This window comes from Vipera berus, assembly GCF_964194415.1.
Source record: "Vipera berus genome assembly, chromosome: 1".
Lineage (NCBI taxonomy): Eukaryota > Metazoa > Chordata > Lepidosauria > Squamata > Viperidae > Vipera > Vipera berus.
This window is the reverse complement of record NC_138202.1, coordinates 127,137,866-127,153,795: the sequence shown is the minus strand read 5'-3', so window position 1 is coordinate 127,153,795 and position 15,930 is coordinate 127,137,866. Positions and strand designations below refer to the sequence as shown.

At 39.6% G+C, this 15,930-nt stretch overlaps 1 protein-coding gene across 1 annotated transcript in view; it reads left to right on the top strand.

Annotated features, from left to right (window-relative positions):
* The window catches only part of CNTNAP5 (contactin associated protein family member 5), a gene marked incomplete at both ends in the record, with an annotated part of 429,095 nt that overhangs the window by 222,939 nt on the left and 190,226 nt on the right, over positions 1 to 15,930 (top strand). Inside the window, one exon of the mRNA XM_081335453.1 lies at positions 13,227 to 13,491. Within this exon, the coding sequence (XP_081191579.1) occupies positions 13,227 to 13,491 (265 nt within the window). The remainder of the gene's footprint in view (positions 1 to 13,226; positions 13,492 to 15,930) is intronic.

Below are 15,930 nucleotides of genomic sequence, written 5' to 3'. Positions count from 1 at the left end.
ATCCGATCGATTGCGACTAAGAACCCATATTAGGTCTTATCTCGCTGCGATAAGGGTGGCAAGGTCTAATCACTTCGCTACCCTTATCGCGTCCGCAGATAATCGCCTGGCCGCCTTGTTTAGGGTGACTCGCTCCCTCCTTAATCAGGAGGTGAGGGAGGAACCCTTGCAGGGTCGTGCTGAGGAGTTTAACCAACATCTGTCGGAGAAAATCGCTCGGATTCGGACCGGTTTGGACTCTGACTGGGCAGAGTCTGGCGATCAGGCCACGGGCGGTCTTGTTGATATTACCTGGGAGGAGTTTGATTCTGTGACTCCGGAGGAAGTGGACAGGATTATGGGGAGGCTGAGCTCCACCACATGTTTATTGGACCCGTGCCCTTCCTGGCTGGTTTATGCAGCCCGGGAGAGGACACGCAGCTGGTTCCAGGCAGTTATATCCGCTTCTTTGAGTGAGGGTAGCTTCCCTGCCGTCTTGAAAGAGGCGGTGGTGAGGCCTCTCCTCAAGAAGCCTGCCCTGGACCCAGCTGTATTGAACAACTTTCGTCCGGTCTCCAACCTTCGCTTTCTTGCGAAGGTTGTTGAGAGTGTGGTGGCGCATCAGCTCCCTTTGGTCCTGGATGAAGCGGATTATCTAGACCCGTACCAATCGGGTTTCAGGCCCGGGTACAGCACAGAGACGGCATTGGTCGCGCTGGTGAATGATCTCTGGAGGGCTCGGGACAGGGGACATTCCTCTGTTCTAGTCCTATTAGACCTCTCACCGGCTTTCGATACCATCGACCATGGTATCCTGCTGCGGCGTCTCAGGGGATTGGGAGTGGGAGGCACGGTCTTACAGTGGTTCTCCTCCTATCTCCAGGGACGTTCGCAGTCGGTGTTGACAGGAGGGCAGAGGTCGACCGCGAGGTCTCTCGTTTGTGGAGTTCCTCAGGGGTCGGTCCTCTCGCCTCTCCTGTTCAACATCTACATGAAACCGCTGGGTGAGATCATTCGTGGCTTTGGAGTTGGGTATCATCAGTACGCCGATGATACCCAGCTTTTCCTTTCGACCCCAAACCACCCCAGTGATGCCCTCAACGTGATGTCCCGTTGCCTGGAGGCGGTTCGGGTCTGGATGGGGAGGAACAGACTTCAACTCAACCCCGACAAGACTGAGTGGCTTTGCATACCTTCATCCTGGGTTTATTCGGACATTCCACCTCTTGCTATGGGGGGTGAACTATTACCCCCCGTAGATAGGGCTCGCAACTTGGGAGTCCTCCTAGATTCACGGCTCACTTTGGAAGACCATATAGGAGCTGTGACTAGGGGGGCTTTTGCCCAGGTTCGCCTGGTGCGCCAGTTGCGGCCCTATGTAAGCCGGGATGATTTATGCACGGTCACTCACGCGCTCGTGACCTCTCGTCTGGACTACTGCAACGCTCTCTACATGGGGCTGCCCTTGAGGACCACCCGGAGGCTCCAACTGGTACAGAATGCAGCCGCGAGAGTTGTGTTGGGAGTCTCCCGATACTCCCACGTTACACCTCTGCTCCGTGAGCTGCATTGGTTACCAGTTGTCTTCCGGGTGAGATTCAAGGTACTAGTAATGGTGTTTAAAGCCCTACATGGCAGGGGTCCGGAGTACCTTAGGGAACACCTGCTGCCGGCATCAACTTCCCTCCGCCCTGTGCGTTCCCACAGAGAGGGCCTCCTCAGGGTGCCACCGGTCAGAGAATGTCTATTGGTGGACCCCAGGGGGAGATCTTTCTCTGTGGGCGCCCCGGAGCTATGGAACCAATTACCGGTTGAGCTCCGGACAGCGCCCGATCTTCGCTCCTTTCGCCGCGATCTGAAAACATACTTGTTCGAACAAGCCGGCCTGGCCTGAGGGGGGATTGGTGGGGTATTTTATTATTATTATTGGGGTTTTATTATGTATCAACTGTTTTTATGGGCATGTATTTAATTACCTTTTAATTTTTGTAACTCTGTGTTTTATTCTTGCCCTGTACACCGCCCTGAGTCCTTCGGGAGAAGGGCGGTATAGAAATATTAATAAATTAAAAAATTAAATTAAATATGTGTGGAGAGTGGAAGCCAGCACTGGACATGGCCAGACATGAGGCATCACATGACATGAGGTGAGACTGGTAGAGGAGCCTGAAAAAACCAGCAACCCAAGCGCTGCTATCTAATTGGTGTAAAGCTAGTTTGCCCCCTGCGGTGCATCAAGGATAAGTGTACAAGGGCCAAACAGAATGAACTAGCAATCTAGACTGTCAGGACTGCATTTTGTTTAACATTTGTAGATTTCCGTGACATTGTATGTCATATTCTAAAAACAAATAATAAATAGTGAGCAAACAAAACACAATAGAGCTGGGTGTGTCACATGGCAACTACTTCATGCTTAACTCGGACAATTTTCTGTCCTCCTCTGCTCTTCAGGAAGAATAAATACAATAATCCATGATATTGTCAATCCTATTGAGGTAAACAGACCAAAATATAGACTCCCTATAGACCTGAAATTACTTTTATTAAGACTGGCTATAGTAATAGTTTGGCAGGTCGAATCCCAAGTGCTGCATAGCAGAGTGAGCACCTGTTACGCGTCCCAGCTTCTGCCCACCTAGCAGTTCGAAAGCATGTAAAAATGCAAGTAGAAAAATAGGGACCACTACGGTGGGAAGGTAACAGCGTTCCGTGTGCCTTTGGTGTCTAGTCATGCCAGCCACATGACCACAGAGACGTCCTCGGACAAGCGCTGGCTCTTCGGCTTTGAAACGGAGACTTGGAAACGACTAGCACGCATGTGCGGGGGAACCTTTACCTTTTATAGTAATAGAATTTTGTAAGTCTCAGGATGCTTTCCTTCCTCCTTCTTTTCTCTTTAGATGAATTTAGGGGGTGTCAGCCCTCCCAGATAAACTAGAGAGGAAACCTGATGAGCTAATTCTGCTTTATTGTAAGGCTTCATTTGAAAGTACTGTGGAATCTTCCCATCACCACTTTTAACAGCTTGATCCATTAAGGCGGGTTCTTCCTAAATTTCTTTCTCTAATGTTTAAGCCACTGGGGACTCCCCACTCTCTTGTCTGATTTTTCCTAGGCAGCATTTCTTTCCCTCATTCCCTGAGATCATAGACACATTCCTTATATGAGATATCTATTTGATATACATTTGGACCTCTCCACACTCATCTGGGCCTTTGCAATCTTTTATCTGTTTGTTGCCTTAGTAACAATCATCCCTTTCTTATCAAGACTGCACTTTTTACTTTCTATAGATGTCCTGACTGAGGGGCTGTTATTGTTTTTCCCCTTTCAGCCTCCACTTTTCAACAATCTCTGGCTACAAGGTGAGTTTAAAAGGGGCCAAGAAGATGAAGATGGAACCAATCTAAGTTTCTATCTTAGTCAAGGAGATGAGGACAGTCAAATTCCTTGGTAAAAAGGTATCATAAAATGGAGAAAATTATTTCAATCTCAGTTAAAACCAGGTCCCTTTGTAGTTACTGTACATCTAAGCCCTCTGTGTTAATTGTGTCCCTTGTGGAGAGTGGAGAGTTTGTACAATTGTTTATTCTCCACTATGACCCAGTTGAAGGTGTTGTGTATACTGGCCCAATTATTATACAGTAGATACAGTAACACTATTTTATCTCTTGTGCACCTTGGAAAAAGCATAGAATATTTGCCGAGATTTTTTCTCAGCTTTCTCAATTTCTCATTAATACCTTACTGATTATCTATTTTTGTCATAAACTCTGCTCTAGCACTTGAAACTGGATATAGAACAAGGCTGCATATATCATGGGTTTCAAAGGGGTCATTTAGGCCAGCAATTCTAATCCCCTTTTCCTGTACAGGAAACTAAATTAAAGAATCCACAAAAGAGAGCTGTCAAACTTCTGCTTAAATACAATCAGTGATGGGGAACCCACCACTTCTCTGGCTAATTGGTTTCTGCTCACAGATGGCTCTAACTGTTAGGAAGTGTTTCCTTTCATTCAATCAGAATGGATTTTATTGCAATTTAAATCCATTCTTCCATGCCCTGCCTCTTGGAAGGTTAGAGAACAAGCTTTAGTTGGAATTGTTTTTATATCCCACCTCAGATCTTCCTTCTCAAGATTAAACATTCCCAGCTCCTTTTTTTTTCTTGTATCAGTTTCAAGTCCTCTGGTCATTCTTATTGCCCTTTTCTGACCCTTTTCTATTTTTAACAGAGTCGGAAATTTAAAGTTTTATGCTGGAAACAAAACACAAAATTAACTAATACAGTATATAGCAGAGCTATTACTCCCCCTGATGTGGAAATTACTTTTTATTGCTGCAGCCTAAAATTGCAGGTGTATTTTCTGAAATCTTTGCACACTATTGATTCATATTCATTTGGTAATCAACTATGATTCTAAGAACTTGTTCACAAATATTATTACCAAAGCTGATCCTTCTATTATAAACCTGTTGTGAGGCGCAAACATCCCGACTCAAGGACAGATATTAAGCTAACTACTTTATTATGTTCTGCCTATAATGCAGAAATCTCCCCAGTCTGGCAGCCTAGTCTTGGGAACAATTTGATAAGTTTCCAAGGAACCTGGGAGAGGGGGAGAGGTTGGTCCTAGGACTTTTGCACTTGCACAGTGAGTCTAGGCAAACTCCATGCTTGATGCCTCCTTCCTGCCAACACCTGCAAATTTGATTCGATTTATATTTGCCTATTTATGCATATTACCTATACCTTTGTAGAATGAGAGTTTTACTTGTATTTACTTGAGGATGAGGTAGTGATAATACAGGGAAGTCTGTGACTGTATGGACAGCTATACCCTCCATTAAAACATTAATATAATTCTCTTTAGGATCTCTGTGGAGGTCAGGAGAGAAAAGAACATACATACTGTTTTATTACTTAATTTTGAATCTTTCCATATATTTAGCAGTACAAGATGTTTATCATGTTAAGACCCATTGATTTTTCCTTGTCATACCATATTATACTTGCAGGGTTTAGATACCCTGCTAAGTCATGAAATGTTTGTGACTTAGCATGTTTTGCAGTTACTATGGGTTATAAATTATTGTGGACTATATAAAACATTGTGACTTAGCCTGATATATGATACCAGTCAGTTGTTTATTCCATGAAACATATCTGAAACATGTTTAAACCCCTCACTGTTTCACAGCAGTCAAAATATTATTCATATTTAACTTCCCACTCCACCAAGCATTGTAACACTTGTTCCACATTTTCAAATTAGCTGATATTCAAGTGGGAGGGGGTTGCCATTAGCTTAAATAATTTTACCTGAGATACAATATTGATTTAGTTCTTGGCCCACACAATCTAAATCAGCCTCTCTTAATGAGACATTCCAATTGTTTTGGACCATAATTTCCATACACTTGGCTATGATGGTTGGTCTAATAGTTGTGCTCCACTATATCTGAAAAGGGGGAAAATCATTTAAAATATTCTACAGATGAATTTAATTGCTGTGGAATAGTATAAATGACAGATCATTTGGATTGTTTTCATAAATGTGTCTTCTCCAAATAGAGTACATAATTGCTTTCATTTATATTATCTATAAGGCATTGTTCCTTAATAAATTATCAAGTCCTACATACAGTAACTGACAAACTCATGAAGAAATACCATGTAGATTTCAGAAGGGCAACTTTAATGTTAGTTGGAATAAAAAATATAATCTTGTAAATCATAAAATTATTCAGCAGACTTACAACAATCCAATTAATATGGAGTCTATTTGAAATGTTTCTTTCTTGCCCCGCCAGCACCTCTGGTCAAGGATGCCTCTTCCCACCCCCACTGAACATCTACACACACACACACACACACACACACACACACACACAGAGAGAGAGAGAGAGAGAGAGAGAGAGAGAGAGAGAGAGAGAGAGAGAGAGAGAGCTTTCCACAGACTTTCACAAAAGTATAGACATAGTACTAAACTTGTAAATTGAATAATTCCTGAAAACTAAATAGTGTAGCCGTGGCTATTCCAAGAATGAGGAGAATAAAGTTGCAGCTGTGGGGTGTGTTTTTCTTACTTAAAAGGTGAAGCTCATTAAAACCTGGTATATGCTTTCAGGAAATGCAGTTGTGCTAATACCAGTAGCTACTAACTAATTGTACATATTTAAGCAAATTTTATTATTTTCCTTCTTTATTTTGATTTACATTTTGGCAGATTGATTAGCTGTGCTATTTGTTGAACCTTTATTTCACTTAAAATGGATGGAGCAAGACATTTTGTGATGCCTCAAAATATACTTTGACTTTCAAAACACGAGATCAAATAACTGTGAAAAACTATTAGAACTCTAGTCTAGTGCAAGTAGTTTGAAATGGAAACATTCAGTTTTTAACGTAACCCTTTAAATGACCAAATAAGCCTCAAAAATTAAACTTTTCGTTTGGTACACTGTATACATTTGTGAAAATTCACCACTTTTGGTTGGCCTGTCTTCTTTGTTCCTAGCCAAGGTGAACTTGTAAGATTAGATGCAGGTCTTCTTTATTTTTCTAAATTCAAAAGAGGACTTTACCAACTTATCTCCTTTTTGTTTGTTTTTTACTTGTGTTTTGTATCAGAATGATCAATATCATTTTCAGATGTGCTGAGAGTGTCCCCTGCACTCATGTCTCAAGCACTGTACCAGGAAATTAAGTGATAATGCTCATTTTCTGTAAGTAGAAAAGCTGTGAGACCTTTTGTTACAAAGTTGGCCAGTGCCTTAAAAGCTTGGGAAATTCAGATAAACAAAATCCAGAATTGCTTAGCCAAGCATAAGATCCTTCATGTCTCTCAGTGGAATGAAATTTCACTCAACTGAGCATTTTTCTTTTGTTATCTGATATTTGGGGGTGGGTGGGTCAGTGGGGGTCAGCAGGACAATATGTTTTCAGAAAAAAATAATTCAAGTAGAAATACCATAGTTCTTCAACTAGTAGAAATAATTGTCCCCCACCATTAAAAAGTACATAGATCTTTTGAATTATGCTTCAGAAATATGAACATATTAAAATCAGTCATTTTCAGGAAATAAAAAAAAATCTTAGTATGTCTTTTTAAATAATGCAACAATTATCTAAAGAAATTATTTATTTTCTTCTTTTCAGTCTTGTCCCATCAAAAGTAGGGAGGAACTAAGTTAGAGAATAATAAACTCTAAATGCACAGTAGAAGCATACCGGTTAACAGAAGGTGCTAACTCTGTCCCACCTCCCTATTATTCTTATCCTAATTATTACAATGTGCTAATTGTTATATCACATGTGGGTTGTGATGGCCCAGTGGCTAAAGATGCTAAGCTTATCAGCTGGAAAGCTGACAGTCTGGGTTTGAGACCAGAGCTCCATACAAAGGGGTGAGCTCTGGTTACTTACCACAGCTCCTGTTAGAAAGTTAGAAAGTATGCAAATGCAAGTAGATGAATAGGTACCACTTTGGTGGGAAAGTAATAATATTATCTGCACCTTGGCATATAGACATGCTGGTCACATGACACATGGAAATGTCTTCAGACAGTGCTGGCTCCCTTGGCTAAGAAATAGAGATGAACACTACCCCTACGGTCAGGCACACCTGAAAGGGGAAACCTTTACCTTTATACTTACACAATACATAAATAGATTTTCTGTTGCTTGGGTGTGTATCTATGATGTTAGTTATAGTCCATCGCTTGTACTTTTGAACCTTAACTTCCTTCATATAAACTGTTTCTCCACAATTTATAACATCAGCAAAGTAGTCAAGAAATGGAGAAATTTATTTTGTTCATACATGTGTTCACACACTATTTCAACAGGATGCTAAGATTTCCAGTTCCTTAGGATTTACTAATTGAATAAACAGGCTTATAACAGATGCTTTTTAAACCATAGGGGCAATACTTTTGTTAGGTCAACTGAAGTTTTACAAAATTACTGCAACATTTTAAGTTTTAAGAACTCATAACCATGTAATTTAGGAAAATAAGGAAAGAAGGAAAATGTGGCTTATTTTGCACCCATGTATCAAGCTTCCATAATGGAAAGGATTAGAGAAAGTCTTCAAATATACTATTTGAGTCTATATCTGATGAAGTTCAATTGTGATAATGTCAGTCCCAAATCCTGTTAACATATGCAAAGCAAAAAAAAAAGTTTGGCATCCTTTAGATACATACACAGTCATTTCTTCATCAGCAATATCCTGTTCAATAACCTATTGCAACTGCACCAATTTGCTTCTAATGATTTTAAGCAAACTATTTTATCTTTTATATTTGCTAAAAGGATCCATTTGAAACCAAGCAATTATCCACTTGACATTATTATTTTTTGTTAAAATAGGTAGTGGCAAAACTCTTGTCTGATGACAGGATCTACCAAAGAAATGTTAAATATCTTCCTTTAAATTTCTAAGTTTAGTAAGTTAAAATTGTTATAAAAGCAGCAGAAGCCCCTCTGGAGTAGATTTCAGTATCTGTTAAAGGGATCATTAATCAGCCTGCAAACACTGGACCCCATGGAGCTCTCAAATGCCAGATGAATGCACTAGATAAAATTTTAGAAGCTAGACACATCTGATCTGATATATATATATATATATATATATATATATATATATATATATATATATATATATATATATATATATATATATAATCTTGATCTTCAATCCTACAAAACTCATCTCTTAAATCAGTGAGAAAACTGGTGAATTGGTGAATGTGTCCAATCCAAATTAAGTTTCCATTAGAGACCAATCAAAATATATATACGGTAGTATATTCACATAATTTTTTAATATGTTTTTCAGTTACTTACCTTTGATATAGTTATGTCAGTGTACTCAGTAGTATACGAAAGATAAAATCAGGAAGAAGCAGAACAGCTAAGAAGAAAAGAACAAAAATTTTCCTAAGAATTTACCTTTTCTTAGGAACTTACTAAAGCTTTACCTATACTGCCCAATTATCTTGTCATCAGACAAGGCAAGCAGTCTTTCCAGAAGGCAGTAATAGATGACATCACCCTCTTATTAACCTCTCACTTACCTTCAAAATGACCTCACAATGTTTTTCTCCATTCAACTTTTGAAATATGCTTTTTCTATCTTCATGTGACTGAAAAAAAAATAGTAAAATGGTACACTCTTGAGATTATTGAAAAAAAAAAGAAAAAGAGGAGAAACTGGCTGTTCAACATAGAAAAATAATAATTGAAGCAACATCAACAACAAAATTTGCCAGATTTCAAACCAGTATCTATGCCTATGCTACATGAAGATTTTAACCACTGCTCTATTTAAGTACAGGTAGCCCTTGTTTAACGGACGCGGTGGCTCAGTGGGTTAGGACGCTGAGCTTGTCGATCAGAAGGTCCAGCAGTTTGGCGGGTCAAATCCAGAGTGCCGCATAACAGAGTAAGCGCCTGTTACTCGTCCCAGCTTCTGCCAACCTAGCAGTTCGAAAGAACGTAAAAACGCAAGTAGAAAAATAGGGACCACTGCGGTGGGAAGGTAACAGCGTTCCGTGCACCTTTGGCATCTAGTCATGCCGGCCACATGACCACGGAGACATCCTCGGACAAGCGCTGACTCTTCGGCTTTGAAATGGAGATGAGCCCCTAGAGTTGGAAACGACTAGCACGCATGTGCGGGGGAAACTTTACCATTACCTTTAGCCCTTGTTTAGACTGAGACCTCAAATGGGACTGGCAACTCAGTCATTAAGCAAATTAGTTACTAACTAAAACCTTGACTGTCTAATGATTTTACTTCAGCTTTCCTGTGTTTCACAGACCTGTGAAGGTTATAATGCAGGCATTGCTCAGAAAGTTATTATAAGTAACATGCCTAATTTATAAGTATATAGCAGTCAAACTGACAAATAAAAGAGATGATGATAGTGTCTGATATCAGCTGTACTTTAGTGGATATGAAATGGGATAATACGCCAATGAATATCTATGGAGATCCTCAGTCATCCAGGTAATAGTTATCCCAAAGGTGCTTTTTACTAATATTTTCCCAAGGGTATATATTAGGTATGGTGTCTTTAAGAAGAGAATTAGGGAAAGTTGTTTCAAAAACTTGTAAGTTTTAAGGAAAGTTCTGAACAAAAACAAAAAATGATTTTCAGCAGTTAAAAAATGGAAAAATAAAATGTATGTTTTTCAAATTTAGGATGATTCACATTCCTATTATCAAGTATCCTATTACTGTCCAGCTTATTTTGATTGGTCATTATTAGCTGTGGTTCTTTACTTGATGGATCAACATTCTTCTTTCTAAATTCTGGAGATTGGGCTATTTATTATATGAAATTAATTCATCTTGCTCTGCCATGTAATGAATCTTATGTTCTACAAGACTGAGTATATTGAAACAAAAGGCAGCCTTTTCATAAAGCAGTTACCATATTCTCTGTGTTACCTGGCCATTTTATTTGGATCTTAGCCAATACCTAATTATGACCAAATAAAGCAGCCCCAGTGGTAAGTTTTCATCAGATGATACAAAGCAATTGTAATTTATGCAGGTTTAGATTATATTTTCCAAATTGCCATCTCACATCATCCTGGCCATATAACAAATAATAACCGATTAATAGAGGAATCCATTGAAATAGCTCCATTTGTTTCATGTCAATACTCTTTGTCATGTAAAAGAATGTTGTCACTAAAGATTTTGTTTCATCTTGTTGCAAATTAAATCTCTTATCAGAACTTCTTTTCCAATGTAAATAATTGTCATTTTCCAATTATCAATGGTTCCCTCATTTTGTTTTATTCTTTCGTCAAGGAAATCCCCAAGCTTCATACAAATTTCCTACACATTAGTCACATTTTGTTACATCTAATGTTCCTGTTAGAATGAGGCATCAGTTCTAATCAGAGGCTATTCTCACAGAAAATATTTTATTTGTATTGATTTATCAGATTTCAGTTGATGTTTGGCAAAGTGCTTTGGATTAAAAGCACACCATCAGTCCTCCCATACTGCCCTTTTCTTTGGAATAGATTTGTGCATGTGTCCTATCCAGTGGTGGGATTCATCAGGTTTGCACCACTTTGGCAGAACCAGTAGCTAATTTTTGGTTGCCCAGGCCCAGAACGGACTTCCGGAAGCGGCATCCACACAGAGAACCGGTTGTTAACATATTTGAAACCCACCACTGGTCCTATCCTATATGGTTAATTGCTAATTATCTGATTTTGGTGAATAAACAGCTGTGGAATTGTTGAGACCAAAAGAACTGAGCTCCCAGCAACCCTGCAAGAATGCATTTAGCTTTGAATTAAAGATGCTATCAAAATATGGTTTTAAAAATTCTCGGAGTGTTTCTGGTGTCATCAGTATATCTAACTGCCCTGCAAATTATTTGGCTTGAAAAGAAATGTTTGACTTTGACCAGCTGTAGTTAAAACCTTAAGAAATCAATTTATTGTTGGAGTGGAAGTGGAAGCAAAGTAGTACAAGCAAAGAAGTTTTATTGTCTTAGTCCAATTCATGTATAAACCATGCTCCGCAGGACTTGAGAGTAATCAGTCTGAGGTTACAAGTGGGATCCTAGTGCAGTATCTTATACTAACAATGAATCTTGTTAAAGACTTGTGTTCTGCAGGACTGGGTGTATTGAAAGTCAGGCTTTTCATATAGCAGTTATCACATTGTGTTATTTGGCCATGTAAGTCCTCTAACTAAACCTCTTGGGTAGGACTAGACATTGGAGACGTCTTCTCAGGATTGCCAGTTGTGGGAACTGAATTTTTATTGGGTGAATCAGTTACTTGAGCAATGGGAGATTTAGCTGTGGTTATTCAAATTCTTTTTTTTACCAGAAATAGCCTGCCTGTTATGATTGGACCTCAGATTTTCTACGTGCAAATTATGTAGACTGGAGTAGAGCCTGCAAGAGTGGGTTCCTTCCTGGAAACCTTTTAGATCTGCAAACTGTCTATTCAGTCAATTTCTGTCTATTTCTGGCCAATTTTAATGTTTTATCTTCAGTAATATAGGATGAGAGATTTCATAAAATCATATTTAATGAGAAAAATTGTCCCACTGGCCAATGTGAACCCAAAACCTTATAGTATGTATCTCTTCACTGTCCATTCTATTATAATTTATATGCTGGTATGCTATGCTGCCTTCTAGCAGAGCTTTCGATAAGGGAGAAATGCTTTGTTTTCTACTCTGAGACTGGAACCCTGGTAATATGAACAAAATTGCCAAGTTCTTATGAGCAGCTATTGCCATAAGATGACTTAAGGTATCCAAACCCTAGAACAGACCTCGGCATTTTGCAGTCCCTGGGCCATATCCAGCTGTTTGGCTGTTCCTGTCCAACCGGTCTGAGGTCAATTGGAAATTACAAATCAGATGTAAATAAGTGTGCACCATGCATGCAATACAACTTCAATTGCTTTTATTTTGAAGGTGACTGCTATTCCCCCCCCCCCAATTTACGAATGTGGATGCATGCACAGGCATCTTCACATTGGTTCAGCCATCCACAACATTTCCAGTTTCTCATGTGGCTCCTTGGGAAAAATTAATTGTCCACCCCCGCCCTAGAATCACATCACAAAGAAGTTTTTCTATTATTTTTTTAAAAAAATCCATTTATATCCCGCCCTTCTCCGAAGACTCAGGGCGGCTTACAAGCTTAGCAGTAGCCTTCATTCTATGTACATGCCTGCTTATTAGGGCTTTCACACACACCCCAAGCGGCATTATTACAAAGTCAGCTTAATTGCCCCCAACAATCTGGGTCCTCATTTTACCTACCTCGGAAGGATGGAAGGCTAAGTCAACCTTGAGCCTGGTGGGACGCGAACCTGCACTAATTGCAGGCAGCTGGTGTTACTTAAGGAGGCATTAGCCCACTGCTCCACCAAGGAGGTAAAACACACATTTATCTACATGCTGTTTTTATTTCATCTATTTTATTTTGTTCTGTTTTATTTTGCTCTGTTTTGTTTACTTCTTACATGTGTAGATGTTAATTAGAGGTCATGTTTTAGAATTCTGATCAGATTTTGGCTGATTTGTATTCCCCTAATAGATATCCACTTATAATCCTAAAGATCCTTTTCATTTTTATCTTTCAGTTGTGATGATGGCATTTTTTTTAACCAAGCAGCTGAATGTGAAACCAGTTTGAACATCATCTGTTGTATTTTCCCCCTTTTTGTTTTTGTTACTTTCCAGGGAAATGTGACATTTTCCTGTTCAGAACCGCCAATCACACCCATCACTTTCGAGAGCTCCAATAGCAGTTACTTACTGTTACCCGGCACTCCTCAGATTGATGGCTTGTCTGTCAGCTTCCAGTTTAGAACATGGAACAAGGATGGTCTCCTTCTTTCAACTGAATTGTCAGAAAATTCTGGCTCACTCTTGTTCTACCTCCACCATGGCAGACTGATCCTCAACATCCAAAAAGGAGCAGAGCGATACGTGGGCATCAGTGCAGGTATCCGTCTTTACCAGATGCATGTTTCCTTCTCACTTTTGTTGTTCTTAAATAAGGTTCCTAGTTCATAACAGAGAAATGGCATTCTTTGTTTTAAGTGGGAAAGCTAACCCTCAAGCGGTCATTTGTTAATCCAAGCCTAATATATGGTCTGCCATGTATTATAACATTCCAATTTTCATTCAATCTGAAGTGCAGACCCAATGTAGAAGGATGATGAAAGTTGAGGTTCAGTATTTATATGGCCAGATGCTGCTTTTCCTTCTTAGTATTTCTCTCCTGTCTAATACAGGGGTCCCCAACCTGTGGGCCAGGGACCACTATCAGTCCGTGGCCTATTTGCAACCAGGCCGCGTGAGTGGCTGGCTGGTGTGCATACACAGCTCCACTTACACGAGCATCATGCGCACTCGGGGGACCCTTTGCGCTAGCACTTGAAGCCTCACTCGCGTGAGCATCACAAGTGCTCTTGGCCTCAATCGTGCAAGCAATGCCCCTCCCAGAAAACCATCCCCTCTTTCCCCGCTCTCCCCCCTCCAGGCCACCAACCCAGAATGATTGGGGAAAACTCTTCTAATGGATAGAATGCTGTTCATTTTTTAAACAATTTCCTGCTTTGTAGCTGCTATTGTAACAAATCCTTGCTTTGACATTATTCTGGGATACAAAGATGACATTTCAAAAGACATCTGGCAGCAAATCCTCATTATATGCTCAGTGCTCAATTCTTGAATTCCTAAAGAAAAATCTATCATTCTATTGAAGAAGCATAAGCATACACATATGCAAGAGCAAGAGAGTCAGTCCTGTGACATTTTAAATACATATCCCTTTATAGAACAGGCTTTTCATGGAAGGGCTCAGCTGTCTTAAATGCATTTTTACAATAAATTTATTCTTTACTTCGACTGCTTGGAATTCAAAACAAAGTCAAGTATTTATTACTATTATTCTTATTCCTGAATCCCTGTTCCTATCAGAGCTAGGAGAGGGACAACAGCAAATATTCATGGGCAAGCTATAAATTATGGCCAGAGTAGAAGTCTCATCCAAACTATGAGGGAGGATTGTGGAGCAGAAATACCAAAAACAACAGATTAATATCAGAACTCAGGAAGCTTTTATTCAAGCAAAGTTGAGAAGGAATAAGCAAACCTCTGCCTAATCCAGAGGAACCAATAACTCATTAAGAGACTGGGATTGCCTGAAACAGGTAGCAGAGTGTTCCATTAAGTAATTCAGTGTGTGAACAAATGAATATAAATTAAGTGAATGATATGATCATAGATGTGGATTTGGGAGTTACCTTGGAGATCATCTAGGCCAATCTGCTTCTCAGTGCAAGAATCAAATATTATAGCATATTCAACCAATGGCCATCCAGCCTCTGATGGCCATCAGGGAAGGACAGTTTACACTTCTTAAAGCTTTCTGTTCAACTATTGAGCACCTCTAATAGTTAGAATATTTTTTTCTGATGACCAATCAAAATCTATATCCTTGTAATTTGAATCCATTCTTGCCTTCACTGCCCCTGCCCCCTTCCCCTCCATCTTCTGGAAGAACTCCACAATTCTACATAACCCTTCTTCAGACACTTGAGTACTGCTCACAGTCTTCATAATATAATAAGGTTGCTTATTCCTTCTCAACTTTGCTTGAATAAAGGCTTCCTGAGTTCTGATATTAATCTGTTGTTTTTGGTATTTCTGCTCCTCAATCCTTCCTCATAGTTTGGATGAGACTTTACTCTGGCCAAAAATGCAGAATATGCTGCAGTAATGGCTTCTCCAGATCTTGACATTACATACATACATACACACACACATACATACATACATACATACATACATACACACATATAAACACACACACATACACAGTACATACGTACATAGATATTAATGGAGTCTAGGATTGCATGTAGGAATGGGGTACATAGGTCACATTGTTGGTTCATGTTCAGCTTACGATTGCTAAGACATCCAGATTCTTTTCCCGAGTTCTGTTGCCCAGCATGCCCCTCCATCTATACTTACGCCTTTGATTTTTCTTAAGCAAATGAAGACATTTGTATTTGTCTTTGCTGAAAGTGAATTACTACAAATTTGAACATAACACCTACTCAGCAAACATTCTCTGGGGTGCATTGTGTGGGCTTTTCCAACAGTTCCACAGTGACTTTATTGCTGAGTATCCAGTAGCACTTTAAACACACAAAAATGCCTCTCAGTTTAGATCCTAAAACATTAACTGGGAAATAAGCTTAATTAGAAACAATGAAATTCCCATGGAATTGTGCAGGAATGTTATTTCATGGCCAACATGATGTAGCCGAGAATTAAATTAGATAGCTTCTTGAGAACAGATGTTATGAAAGTTCACGATAATCTCAATTTAAGGCAAAATACACCCACTCAACCTTTAAAATATCTATGT